Source organism: Micrasema longulum, unplaced genomic scaffold (assembly GCF_059751315.1).
Source record: "Micrasema longulum isolate JH-2025_06_02 unplaced genomic scaffold, ASM5975131v1 h1tg000662l, whole genome shotgun sequence".
NCBI classification, from domain to species: domain Eukaryota; kingdom Metazoa; phylum Arthropoda; class Insecta; order Trichoptera; family Brachycentridae; genus Micrasema; species Micrasema longulum.
In genome coordinates this window covers 832,361-847,715 of record NW_028277858.1, presented here as the reverse complement: position 1 = coordinate 847,715, position 15,355 = coordinate 832,361, and the positions used below count along the sequence as shown (strand labels likewise).

Genomic DNA, 15,355 nt, shown 5'->3' with positions numbered 1-15,355 from the left:
TAGGTTTTTATGTTTAAAAATAATATTGTAATTTAAAAAAAAATCGTTAATTACTTATTGTACCTTAATATTATTAAAAAACATAACATGAAAACAAAATACTAAAAATCGTAATAAAGATTTTTCACTAACATTATATATATTTATACCCTAGACTCATTTAAGTATCTGGGCTCTCTCATTCACTATAATGAAAGTATGCGTAGCGGATGTAAGCCATAGAAATAGGTTAGGGGTGTATACAATAGGGAACTATAAGTTGTTTTTTTTTTACACTTTTAAAGTAATAAAGGTCTATGATATACCGTCCAGTTTTTTGTCGGAAAAAAATTTTTTTTGCTAATTATTAGTACCTAGCATAAATAATATTTTTAAATATAATAATATTTTTTAATTTGTAATTTTGAATTTCCGCAAAAACGGTCATTTCATTAGCCGCGCACTTAATACGTCACGGTTCATGTTTATTCGTTCCAGCCATTCAAATTTGCTATTTATTTATTTATACTTTTACATTGTTTGTATTTTTTTTTTATACTGAATAATGTTCCCCCTCACTGGGGTGTCCCGTGCCGAGGGAAACATTTTACAAAATGTGAAACATGCCTAAGATTAGATATTTAACAAAGTTAACATAATAACAGACAGAAAGTTGACAGAGAAAAAATATGGAAGGTGTTATCGGAGTATGAGCGGAAATCTAACACGTGCTATTGCTTCTCTGTATAAAGACAGCACAGCATGTGTTAGGGTAAACGGATCATACACATCGTGGTTTGACATTCATAAAGGAGTGAAGCAGGGATGTGTGATGTCACCATGGCTGTTCAACGTGTATATCGATAACTGCATGAAAGAACTGAAAGGCTTAAGAATAGGAGCAAAAATGGGTGATTTAAATGTCAATTGTCTTTTGTATGCTGAAGATGCTGTACTTCTTGCTTACAACAAAGAGGAACTGCAATTCTTGGTAACAAAGGTCTACGATATATGCAAGAGAAGCGATTTGCTGATGAATGTCGATAAATCGAATGTGATGGTTTTTGAAAGAAATGAAAGTATGACTAAATGTGAAATCACTGTGAATGGAGCTATACTAAAACAAATAGAGGAATTTGCGTAACTGGGAAGTATGTTCACAAGGGGTGGAATGACTGAGAAAGATATTGAAAGGAGGGTGAGTGCCGGGAACAGAGTAAACGGTGCACTTAAATCGACCTTGGCAAATAAATGTTTTTCACAAGAGGCAAAATTGGCAGTACACAACGGACTCCTGGTCCCGTCCCTGATGTATGGGAGCGAAGTATGGACTTGGAAAAACAGGGATGAAAGTAGGCTGAATGCTGTCGAAATGCGATCTCTCAGGCGAATGTGCGGTAAAACTATGTACGATAGATGCACAAATGTTGAGATCCGTACATTATGTAAGGCTGAGACATGCATTATCGACAAAATCAAGAAAGGAGCTCTGCGCTGGTTTGGACATGTAGAACGAATGGACAGCGAAAGAACGGCTAAGAATATTTACAATGCGAATTTCGATGGATGCAGAAATAGAGGAAGACCGAGAAAGACATGGCATAACCAAATCCAACAAATACTTAAAGATGGACATGTCAAAAGTCGGAATAATAGGCGCGCGTGCATAAGAAGATGTATGAATGTAGAGGAAGCGAGATCTGTATGCAAAGATAGAGTGTTGTGGCGTTCTATTCTCTCTTCCTACCCTTACGGAGAAACGGCTTGATGATTTGTTTGTTTTGTTTGTTTGAACATAATAATAACAATAAAAAAACGTAATTAATCCAATTAACTTAATTATAATTAACATAATACACAATGAAAAACTAAAATATTAATAATCACGAATTTTGACGTCACTGCCAAGGCCAAACAAGTTGCGTTTTTCTAGCGATGTATTTTTTTAAAGTTCTTTTTTAAATATATGTATGAACATTTCTCCACAATATCCATACTGATTTTGAAAATACAATGAATTATTCTAAATCCATTTCATATATCTTTATCCGTAATCGTTATTTGTGATATTTCCCTATTCAGATCGGTTACAGCAATCTTCTGTGACCCGAAAATACCTTTGAAGCTAAAAGAAAAGGTATTTATTAATTGCACCAATGCAGTGCCCTATGCACCATTAGGTGCAGAAAGTGAATGATCATGATCATGATGATGATGATGATGATGATGATGATGACGATGACGATTTATTTATTACATATTCGGCCTAAGCTAATGACAACATTTATACGAATAAAAATATGCACAAGAAACTGAACAAAAAGAACATAAAACTATATAACAAAGACGAACAAGGCTTATAAAATATTGGTGTACAATATATTCATAAACACGATAAACTTATAAGAATTCAAGCTAAACCATGCCAATCCATCTTCATCCCACAGTGTTTTAGTGGCGAAGAGATCTACGAAAAGCCGGAATATCTATCACAAGAAATTCTAAGTTATGTGACGAATTGACTAATCTACGCATTCTGGACATTGAGGCATAAAAACAAAAGTTTCTCTTGGAAGATTTGATAAATAGCCTATTTTTTTGGTGACATGGATTTTTTTAAAAGGAATAACCCGCTAAGCCTCTTCTTTAGAGGCTTGTCAGCAGGTGGAAAATAAAATATGGAAGGAAGTTATGAAAAACGTACAACAAAACCCAGACTAAATGAGAAAAAATCTTTCTAAGATTTTTTTCTTGCAACTGGCGGGAATCGAACCCACGACGCTAGTTTCACAGTTAGCTGTCTAACCAACTGCGCCACGGCGCCTGTCAAAGGAAATTTAGGAACATGAAAAGAAATTAATTGCAACAGAGATGGGACATTACTTATAAACTTAAGTATTTTGAATGTGCATATAAGGTCCATATCAGTTCTACATTTCTCCAATGAAGAGAGATTAAGAGATTGCTCTATTTCAAAATAGGAATAATTACCCCTTTGTAATCCGAGCAACCATGTCATTCTTCTTATAAAACGGTGTTGGACAGACTCGATATGGTCAATATGAGTCCTATAGAATGAAGACTAAATTGGAGAAGCATATTCTAGATGGGGTCGAACTAGTGAGCAGTTAAGAATATATCAGTATACCAGACTATTGTTAGACCGGCGATTGTGTATGGCTACGAATGCTGGACTATGTACAACTCCTACTCCAGGCAACTTGAAAATGCTCAGGTGATCGGCAGGAGTATCATTAAAATAATTCATTAGGCGTGACACTGGCATAAACAGTAAGCTGGAAGACAGACAGCAGAGATGGTAAGGCACATAAGACGGAGACCACCAGACCATACAGTAAATAAAGCAATGACTATGGATCTTCTCAGACAGTTATCCAGAGGTAGACCAAAAAATTCTTGGAAGACTAAATGTTTCAAAATCCTGCAGAAAAACGGCCTAGATGAATGTGACAACCAGAACCGAAGATTATACAGCCTTATAACGACTCCAACAGCCTACCCAGGCAATGAGTTGGGACTGTGCCAGGAAGAACAATTTACATATATTCATACCCCTAATAAGTAAAAGCGAGATGTGTGAAATTCTAAAAACTTATAGTATAATATTAGATTACTATTATGCATTGTTAAACTCATAATAATTCCTTTTCATAGGGCACTAAATCGGTACACCAATCAAATCGTATCTTGATCTTTTTTTTGTAACATAAATCATAAGATTTCAATATTATTCAGGAAACATACAGTACGGTTACATAGTTTTATATTTTACACAGTTAGACTTAACTCTGATCGACCAGTGAAGTTTCCACATTATATAATAATTATATGTAAGGTTATCAATGAAAGTAAAAAAAGTTATTTCAAAGTTTGTAGTTAGTATTTACAAAAAGAAATATTATTTAAAATGAAGAATTTTTTTTTGTTAAAGCAATTAAAAGGTAAGAATTAAAATAAAGAGTGAAAAACATGCTCAGATATAAAAAAATTTCAAAGAGTAAAAACATAAATATACGGGAGTCGGGAATCGAACCCGAGACCTCTTGCACGGTAGGCAAACGCGCTGACCATTACACCGCGAGGCCGATATTGTCAGGCATTGTTAAATTAATGTTCTTTCATTTAATTTTTGTGCCGTGTTATTTCGAAAGCGTGTAAAAAGAGGTACCGGCGTATTTACCTCTTTTTTTGTTTGGTTCAAAAGTTTGTACCGGTACCAGTTTAACAGTTTAAATTTGCAAACCATACGAGAACAAAGCTATTAGGCGAACATCTAATTCAGTGCATTCACCTTTCTAGAAACTCTCCCGAAGAAACCCGCCCACGTTGCGGACTCCATACTAAATTTACCAATACATGCACAGCACATGAATAGAGAATTCTTTATAATCTGAATCAAACAATCCAATCGCACAACCTCTCAAGCGTCATTATAGTAGTGAATAAGTATTCTCACAGTCAAATAAAAAGCGTTTTAGGGCTTGATGATCAGCAGTATTATTGATATTAAGTACTCTGTGTCCAGGCAGATGAAGAATACAGTTCTGTGTGTGAAAATTTACTTAGCCAGTGGCAGGTCATACGCCCTAATAATACCTAGACTTCCATATTCTCTTTTCAAAAATGTTTTCCCTCTCTGTTGCAATAAAATAAGATCTAAATAACTACCTGTGGAGGAAAGCTAGCCTGTCTACAAACATTTAGACATACACAAAACATTGTTAGTTAAAGATAAATTGTCTAAATCTTAAACCTTCTTATTTGTGTAAACCTGTATTGAAATAAACCTATTAGTTTAAAACATATTTTAAATACGATTTTTTATTATTACATATAGTTTATTTATTTAAAAGATTATATTAACTTTGATGTGAAATTAATACAACTAATGCATTTTTTTATACTATGCATTTTCTGCATTTTAACTAGAACTATTTAAAAAAAAGAAACTATTGTCGTCTTCTTGGTGAAAATCAAAACACAGTATCTTTAATCCAAAGTACACAATAAAAACACGTTTGTTTCAAAAGATTTACGTCGGTATACACGCACAACACTTGACGGATTTTTAAAATGAATTTTTTTTATTGGATAATATTAATAGTTGGTTTGTTTACGTTTACGTGCCATTTCTATGGAAGTATACCTAATGTGAGAATTATCTATGCCTAGTGCCTAGCCATGCAAAGCAAATGTGAGCGTAATAAATTGAACAACCTAACAGGAAAAACAGAATTGTTTATTTTTTCACAGTTAATACATAACATCATATATACTTCGTAGTAAGGTCACATTCAAAATGTAAAAACAATATGTGTTATTTACAGAACGCGTAGAAATCACTTTAAATGAATACGAATCCGGCGTCAAATATTTGCTTAAAAGGTTAGCTATTAGTTAAGACTATTAATTGGACTTAACCTTTAAGGAAATAATAATAATCATGATTTATTAACAAAAACAACAATTACTTTATCTACTACATACACACTTAGGTAAAAGGTTTCTCTGGATCATATCTAGTCTGCCTAACTAGGTACAACCTGTTTAAGGCAGACATTTTTATGCAAAATAAACAATAACATTACTACCTACTAGTTAATTTACTATACAGTTATACAATATTAATTTATACCATATATTATTTAAGAATGTTTTTTAGTAAATTTTCTAATTTTTCTCGACCTAAACCTAGTAACCATTTTTTTACAAATTTATTCAATTAAATAAGGGTCGTGGTTTTGCAATGTTTGGGTAACATAATGAATATTTTGGGGCCCAGAAACCTGAAATTTCTTCGCCCGAATTCAGAGTTTGTGGTAGACCCACGGTAGACCCCATGACCCATCTTCTAGTTTGACATCTGGAAGTGTAGGAGTCTTTCTTTTGGGATTTGGTAGAATAATTTGCTTTCACAAACATTATTATTCTAAAAATATATAGTTGGCTTATTTCTAATAAAAAATACTTTAAAACCGAGTGTATTTTTAAACTATAAATATTTTAAAAAGTAAAGAGACAGCACCACATAATCAACAGCTATCAATAAGGAAGTTCAGTGCTACAGGAAATTGGAAATAAAAAATTTTCTTTCACGCGGTGAAAATTAGAGAATTCAATTGTACGACGAAGTTTCTCGAAATGTATGAAAACCTTTTAAATTACAAAAAAAATAAAAACGCACTACTTTGAATGACGTCACAAGTTCTTCCGAATCAACCAATAATAGATTATTGTGAAAGATTTCCCGTTTTCAGGAAGTCAACATACCAATCAGGACAACTCACCGAAAAACTAGTGACGTCACGCGCGGAGTAATTTAAAAAAAAAACTTTACTTTAAAAATCGTAACAATGATAACACGATACTTACATATGAATATGAAAAAATGGATTAGTTTGGTAGTCTTTACCGAGTCAAAAATAATTTTAAAAACTACTTAACTTCATTATTAAATTAAAAACAAATTATCTCCTTGCTTAGGGATTCAAACCCGTGACCTTCAAGTTTTTGGGCTCTTGAGCTGGATAAGTTCATAACCTAATCAAGTTATTAACCTATGTATCCTATACACTACAGGCGTGCTTTTCTGAATCTTCTCTACCCCCTAGAGTGATTAATTTTGGAATTTTTATATTTTGCATGATTCTACACTTTGCTTCATATATGGCCACACTGATAATTAAACGTTAAATAAATGTGAAAACGTGGAATCAAACATGATGATTTTCTAATATAAATTTTATATTTGAAGCACTACTTTGTGGTTATTCATTATAATAAAATAAATAAAACAGCTTTGTTTTTAACAAAAAATTTTTTTCATTTGTTTTATTTTTATTAAAAAAAAAAAAAAAAACTTAGTGGTTAAAAACAAAATTGTTTTATTTATTTTAATATGATGATTTTTATTTAGAACATTACTGCGACCTTAAGCATTACCCAAAACACTTGTTAGGTTGAATTAACCAAACCATATTTGTTGTTTTTAGTTTTTTTAACAGTTTTTTTATAAATATCATTTAAAGTTTAATAATTATGCAAAAAATAAAAATCCCCAAATTTCTTTCTTCTCTATCCCCGCAATAGGATCCATAATAGCACCCCTGATGTATTTAAGCACCATCTTTTTAACGGCTGCTTAAACGCACTGATTTGTATGATATTCGTTAAAGGTTATTATTTCTAACACATGAGTACATAGAATGGCGTGTAAAGTATTATTTTTACTTTTTTTATTGAGTTAACATTTATTTTGTAGACATCCATATTAAAATTTTATTATTAAAATCAAAAACTGATTATAGTCGAATAATTTCGTTTATTACGCATGAGAATCCGCAAGTCATTATCTATCTGTTTATTCATTCATTCATAATTATTTCCAATGTCAATAAATGTTTAGTTTCAAAAAATACTACCCATTTCATTAAAATGCAAATATAAATACATAAATTTCCTATTATTAAGTAGGTTACAACTTTGACCTACATTTCACTATTGATTTTTCCCATAATTATAATCTATGTACACGCCAAGCATGATGCGTCAAATTATTGTTCAAGTAGGTACCTGGGTTTGTATAATTGTGTACCTTCCGTCTACTTTATCTTCACATTCGTTTGAAAATGCCCTAATGAGGCAAAACAATTTTCCAATATTTTTTTATTAAAAAAAAAATCAGTAGACTCAAATCAGTGTTTGATTTGAATACAAAAAATATCATTTTTACTATTCTACGAAATAAATAACATTAACATCAGCAATACATTTAAATAGTAAAAATTGAGAGACAGTTAGGAAATAAAATAGTTTATTTTCCAAACAAAGTAACAATTCAAATAGAAAATGGAATTCCGTAGTACCTGCGCGTTATGCTGCGTAAAATATTCAATTTGAACGGAACAAAACTCGGCTTCATTATTTTATAAAGCCCCAAAAAAGAAATGTATGAATTTAATTAAACAATACATCACACACATCCCAACGGTACGTACATGTCATTTACAAGCGTTATTAAACATTGTGTGATAAATGTATGGAAAGTTATTTGAACAACGAAATCATTACTGGCCATAAATTACTTTTATGGGTACTGATTTCATAAAACTCGGCTTCATCGCTGTGCTGAACATTTTGGGAATATGACAGAAAGTATTATTAACCGTACAGGTGCTCTCGACACCCGATCTCATAAGCCACGGTGTAGGGGTGAAACACCAACACAAAAGGGGTGCCATTTTAGGCAATTTTAATAAAAGACTACCACACCTGTCCGGCATTGGAGCTACACTGTCACGCTGACAATAAAGACTTGACATTTTACAAAGTCATTCCGGTGCCCAAATGGAAATTAAATCCTCGCGGGGAAAATTTCGCCGCAAATAAAAAAGAACTATTCACGATTATGTCCATACTATTGGCATTTGTTCAGATAATAACCGAAATGATAAAGAAAATAAACGGCACATTTTCAATACAACGACAAAGGATAACGTTGCTATTCAGATACCGATGGGCTGTAATTTTATTTGAAAAAAACTTTTATTCCTTCATTATTTATATTATTATTTTCCTTTACTAACTACAATACAAAATGAAAGGATTTTAATCCGCCAGTCTATTTGATGATTTAGAAAGTAATTGTACTAGCGAAGACGCTTGTCATAATTCCCAAATTCTCGTAGGTACTAGTTTTTCTAAAACTCGGTTTTTCCGCGTTGAATTTCATCAATGCAATTATCAAGTTTCGTATTTTTTTATTAACCTTCTGTTAGTGACCGGATGAAGTTTAGGTTTCGGTTACGGTTTCGGCCAGTTTCGGCAGCGGTTTCGCCCTCGACCAAAATTGGCCGAAAAATTGGTTTAGCCGAAACCTGCAGTCGGGATGCGTCGAATTATGTTCGGCTGAGCTCGAGTAAAAAAATGAGCACAATTTGATGCATTGGATTGTTGTCCATTCGAATATTTTTTTTATTTTTCTAGTTTTGTTCAGAAAAAAAAATATTTATATAATATTACAACGAAATGTAATTTCTTTATATAAATTCAATACATACTTATTTTAACTTTTCCCATTACGTAACCAAGATAAAAAATAAAAACTACACTGATTTTGTGATTTGTTGACTATAGATAGTAGTTTTAAGAATTTTCATATTTTTATTTTTGTAATTCTTTTTTAATTAAAAAGTTAAAGCTAATATGACGTAGATTGTAGAACTGTTACATAATGTAAGTTATACGTATAACATAACAAAGAACCTGAAAGACCTAAAAATAAACTAATTGACTCATTAAGTTGATGCCTATTATTTCGTTATTTTAAAATAATGTTTATTAATTCACCCCTAAGGGTAATTATAACACACACAATAAAAACGCCTAATTTCTGGATTCTAACTTATTTAAAGATTTTCTGTTTCGGCCGAAACTAAAATGGATGCCGAAATTCTGTTTCGGTTTCGGCGGAAAAACTTATTTCAGTCAGTCAATACACACTATTTAATTTAACTGAGCTAGAACATTTTTTCGTGAGAAATCAACGTCATCGTGATTTTTAGATCTTTAAAATCTCAAGTTTTGTTTTAACTTGTGACGTAACCCTTTCCGTCTATGTGTACTGCAAATTCTGTGGATTGCAAATGGACGTTTATTAACGGCGAACTTATTCATTAATAATGATAACGTCACACAAATACAATTACGAAACTTATTTTCTTAAATATCATGTGTCATTATATTTACAGTGGATTTTTTTAATTGGCTTTAGCATTGTTAATATTTTTCTACTTATTTTGTTTATGTAATAGCTGTAAAAATCCCAAATAAAATAACATTGACACATGTTTAAGTATGTATTTAATTTTACACCACATTTTTTTAGTTTCGTTAAAAAAATATTCGCATAACGTCTGAGAAACCATTGAAATGCATATTTCCTAAGCAATAAGCTTCCCCGTTGGGTTTATATTTATTTTTAAAATTGTTAAGTGGCGCATTATTTATATCAAAATCAAAATCAAATCAGTAATGACGCATATTTAAATATGGCCTTAACACAAATGACTTTGCAGTTTGGTACGTCAAAAGTTTAACAAAGGTGTATTAAATCAAATACACGATATTACAAAGTAAGCTGTTTTTACCAGCTGACCTACATCCTCCATTACCAATTACCGGGAAATAATTTTGCATAGAATAAGACAGATTACTCCCACGGAACAAATTAATAATAAATTCTAATACCGAACGTTCCACGCGATACATTGTTCATTATAAATTATTACACCCAAATAAAGAACAGGAAATCATCGGCGAAAACCCTAATTTTGGCTATGAGGCGTGGGTATCTTGTAAGTATACTTCGTAAAACGTTTACAGATCACTGACCGTACACAATTAAACAAACTATAACGCCGTTTCCCCGTAAGGTTAGGCAGAGATAATAGCACGCCACATCACTCTGTCTTTGCATACAGATCTCGCTTCCTCTTCATTTATACATCTCATGCACGCGCGCCGATTAATCCGACTTTTTATTTATTTATTTGACAGGGACTTATGCAGTCCATTCTAACGATGGTGAATACAATTTCTTATAATAGATACAGGCACTAATAAAATCAAATACAACAAAATAAAATTAAAGCTAGGACAAAAAAAAAAAAATACTACTCAAGACAAGATCTGGTCTGTCTTTGTGAGTTTTTAAAACTATAAAGACTTACACCAAAAAATTCCAGATCTTGTCTCGAGTTTACAATACGACACAATTCAATTTTGACATATCCTACTTCAAATATTTATTGGATTTGGTCATGCCATGTCTTTCTCTGTCTTCCTCTTTTTCTGCAACCATCAACATTCGCATCGTAAATCTTTTCAGGCGTCCTTTCGCTCTCCATGTCCTCTCATAATGCTTATCTCAGTCTTAGATAATGTACGGATCTCGACATTTGTGCGTCCATCGTACATAGTTTTACCACACATCCACCTGAGAGATCACATTTCGACAGTTATCAGCCTACTTTCATCCCTGTTTTACCAAGTCCATACTTCGCTCCCATACATCAGGGTCGGCACCGGGACTCGATTGTGAACTGCTAATTTTGCCTCTTGCGATAAACATTTGTTTGCTAAGGTTGATTTAAATGCGCCGTTCACTCACCCTACTTTCAATATCTTTCTCAGTCATTTCATCCCTAGTGAACCACACTTCCCAGTCAATATTGATATATTTATATTTTAAGAGATGAAAAGATGACTGTTTACGACTCGATGGTTACTTTCGGGTAAAAGTCCACCTAATAGAGTAATGGTTAGCGTATACGCCTACCATGCTTGAGATCCCGACATGAAATATTTGTTTTTTAAGTAGTTTTACACGGCAACATTTCACTGTCCCTGGACTGGCAACTGAATCGTAAGACAGACTAAATAATGCAGTGCCATATGCACCATCTGGTGCGAATAAGAGTCTTGTGATATATACAGGTCATAAATCCTGTAAATTCCTTTGGCAAAAAAAATTTAGACTAAGTCTAAATAGTGTTTACCCAAACAGTTCCATTTTCCTATTATTTGACATTCTTTGTAAAAAAAAAACAAAGAGTTTTGTGTAAATTATTATTTAATGACTTAAATAATCACGAATGCGATGTTGTTTTCGCGAGGAAAACTACTCAAATACCCAATTACCGTATACAGTTTCCTGTGTTTTCCATAGGAAATTATGTGTTTAAGTAGTGTTTAAGGTTAAAATGAGCACGTGCCTGTCGGCTAATTTGCGTTTTAAGCCTTATCTCAATATTCATGCGCACAAGAAACGTTGAAATCTCAACTAGTAAAAAACAAACATAATTAGCTCTTTTTAAAAAGATAAAAACATGAAAATATTTACTAACTAGCTTCATAACACAGACGAATAAAAATATAATAATAATGTATTTTAGAGGCCATTTTTTATCACATGTATATTTGAAACACTAACTTCGTGGGGTTATTCATTATAATGAAAAGACTTTGATTTTTACCCACCTATTTTATATTTGATAAAAACAGCGATGAAAATTTATTTTTTTTAAATAATATTTTCTATAGTCCACTCTATCTAGTTTCCGAAATATAAATGATCTAATTTCAACTCCTCTCATCCCTCACCCCCGCACTCACAAAAACAAAATACTACATTAATAAAATATGTAACGTTAAAGCAAACACAAGCGACCTCCGTGGTCTTCTTTCGAGTGACATAATATAACCTTTACCATTTTGTTATACTTTTGGTGCTTATTTGTAAATTTGGAAAAAAACGGACACAATTTATTTTTTATTTATTAAAAGAAAACAACAGCCATTGTAACAAAAACAATACAATGTTTACAAATATTTTCTATATTCGTACATTAAAACTAATCATCGGAAACATTCTACCATCCCTCGTATACGTGAAGCATTTAACAAGAATTTTAATGGTTTTTATATATTAAGCACTCCATATACAGAAGAGAACTAATAGGCTTGTTTCAAAATAACAGAGAATAGACGTTTTGTCTCTTTTTTTGCTCTTTATCATTAAATCAAATGCAATTTGCCACTCCTACTTTCCTTCATTCATCCTTCACCACTCCTTATAAATTTCCTTCTTTTTCTTCCTACTTAATTTCCTTACTACCTTCTTGTTTTGTCCATATTTCTTATGGTATATTTATTATTTATATAGTTCACAACCGTCGTCGCTTTATTTTAGTATAATTAAGTGAAAACATATTATTAGACGTCAGGCCCTACTATTTATATTTATACATTTTTTATAGTTTCTATTAATAATCATTTTACCTGTACATCTGTTTGTATTTGAAATAAAAAAAATAAAACAAATAAATAAACCAAAAGCAGGGGCCAATTATAGTTTTTTATATATGGATAACTAAACACAATACCAAAATATAAGAAAAAATCGCACCCGTGAAACGCCACTCCGTACCATTACAATTGTAAAAAAAACAAATATTACAATAATAATTAAATAAAACATATAAAAAGAAACAGTGTTTTATTTACGTCAACGCTTAATATTTGAGGCGGTCAGCGCAGAAGACTGAGATAATCGCATTCAATATTTAGTCATGTAGGTACATAGCCTAGTATACAAACTGGTAGTGGAGTAAGCAGGTCCATTTATTGACGAATCTAGTTTATTATACGCATAATTATGTAAACTTTCCAATGTTTAAGTCAATTTATACATATTTTTTGGTTACGTCGCTTCTACGCTGACCGCCGTATTTAAGAGTGGGTCCTACAGACTAAGGATACAACGCGAGGAGCTGACCTGTGAGTCCGTGTGCCGCCTCGCCAACCAGCCCATGTGGCGCAGGTCGCCCAGCGTGGGCGTGAGCGCGAGGCGCGCGTGGGCCGCCGCAGCGCGCTGCGCCCGGCGCGCCGCCGCCGCCAACGCGCGGTGCCAGCGGCCGGCGCCCGCCGCGTCGGCGGCGCGCAGCCGCAGCGTGTGCACGCCGTCGGGGGAGTGCAGCTCGAGAGTGCGGCCCTCTGGAACAATTTTTAATATTTCTATTTTATTCATATTTAAAGCATTAAGGGGATTCTAAACGAAAATATGAAACTAATTTTTCATAGATGGCGCTTTTGTATTTTTTTATTAAAATTTTTATTTTTACGTTTATTTTCAATGGAAATTTTACAAAACTTGATTTGCGGCAATTTTACACTATATTGATTGTCAAACATTTCATTAAATTTTCTTTGATCATTTTTTGTACGGATTTTTTATTTGTATTAAAAAGGGGAAACTAATGTCCTTTATTTACTGAAAAATGTTTTTCATCCCCTATACGTATTTCAATAAAAAAATATTTTAGTAAATATATAAAGTTTTGTAATGGATACTTATATATCCGATAAAACATACAGATCTTTATGTGCATAGCAAGCTGGCTTGCTACGAGTATCTTGCCAAGATCTGTGCGTGTTATCCCTATGCCTTTACTATACCTTCATTATCTACAGGGTGGTCTTTAAACCCTGTCACATCCGAAACCACGATGATCAGTATGGGCAAGAAGACATATTAGCATGTAAAAAAAAATTATTTAGAACGAAGAAAATTTTTTTAAATAAAATATTTTAAAAAAAACAAATCGTTGCTTACTCCTGCAGGGGATAAGCGAGGGGGGCGCGGCCGTGCGGTTGACAGTGTATCAGACTCCCCCTCCTCCCTCCTCGTTTCTCCCTTACAGGAGTAAGCAACCATTTGTTTTTTATTTATCTTTAATTTTTTAAGATTTTAGTCGTTCTAAAAATTGATTTTAATGTGCCAATATGTCTACTTGCTCATACTGATCATCGTGGTTTCGGATGTGACAGGGTTTAAACAATACTCTATATATGCGTTTACTATATCTCAGTGTGTTATTACTACATATTTATAAGCTAATAAATTACAACAAATCTTAAAACCATCAGATTTTTTTTTTATCAGTTCAAGCGAAATAATTTTAAACGTTCTTTTGAACATTTTTATTTGCGCTAAAATGCAAGACACGGTGACGTTATGTGTATGACGTAGTAGTAGATATTGTACGTAAGCCATCGGCCTATTTTACCCGCATTGTCCAAATCCATACGGGACGGTAAAATTAGGTTGGATTGACATTCATTATATTTTTTTGTCTATACTAAAAATTTATTCAGCGGCTACTCTCGAGTAAAATTCGGAAATAGAGATTAGTCGGCCTCACAGTGTGTATCGGTTATTGCGTTTGACAGGCTTTAAATAAATACAATAAAAAAATATTATTATACAATAAATGTCAACCCAACCTAAGTTATTTTATCGGGTCGCGTGGAATTTTGCCATGGTGTGAAATGGACCATCAAATACTTGAGATAACTTCCGTCGAATGTTTGCGAGAGACCGCAAAGATGGCGAGGGGTAACGGCGCGGCGAGGGGAAGGATATTGCCACAGTGCAATGTGACCAACCTAATGAAGACGTCTTGTAAAGTATTTTCAATACCTGCATAGTAAAACAGAGTTTTTTAACTTGTAAGTTTTATAGATAAAAACAGTAAAATGTAGAGACGAAAATGACTATAAAAAGGTATAATCGAAATCTATGTTCAAGTCACACGGAAGGAATGAGTGTTGTGACGCTGTTCGGTTGAGTTTAGATGAAAATTAGCTAGTCGATATTCCCGAATTTATTATTTTCTTGAATACCGGGGCGCCAATTCAACGGACTGCGTCAAAACACATTATCGCATTTCTTCCGTGCGCCTTGAACATAGACCCCGCCTATACATATACTATTTCCAATATTCATCATTTGTGA

The 15,355-nt window shown here is 32.9% G+C and overlaps 1 protein-coding gene across 1 annotated transcript in view; it reads right to left on the bottom strand.

Moving 5' to 3' along the window:
- The window catches only part of Syn1 (Syntrophin-like 1), a 107,840-nt gene that overhangs the window by 61,510 nt on the left and 30,975 nt on the right, over positions 1-15,355 (bottom strand). Inside the window, exon 3 of the mRNA XM_088229290.1 lies at positions 13,337-13,554. Within this exon, the coding sequence (XP_088085416.1) occupies positions 13,337-13,554 (218 nt within the window). The remainder of the gene's footprint in view (positions 1-13,336; positions 13,555-15,355) is intronic.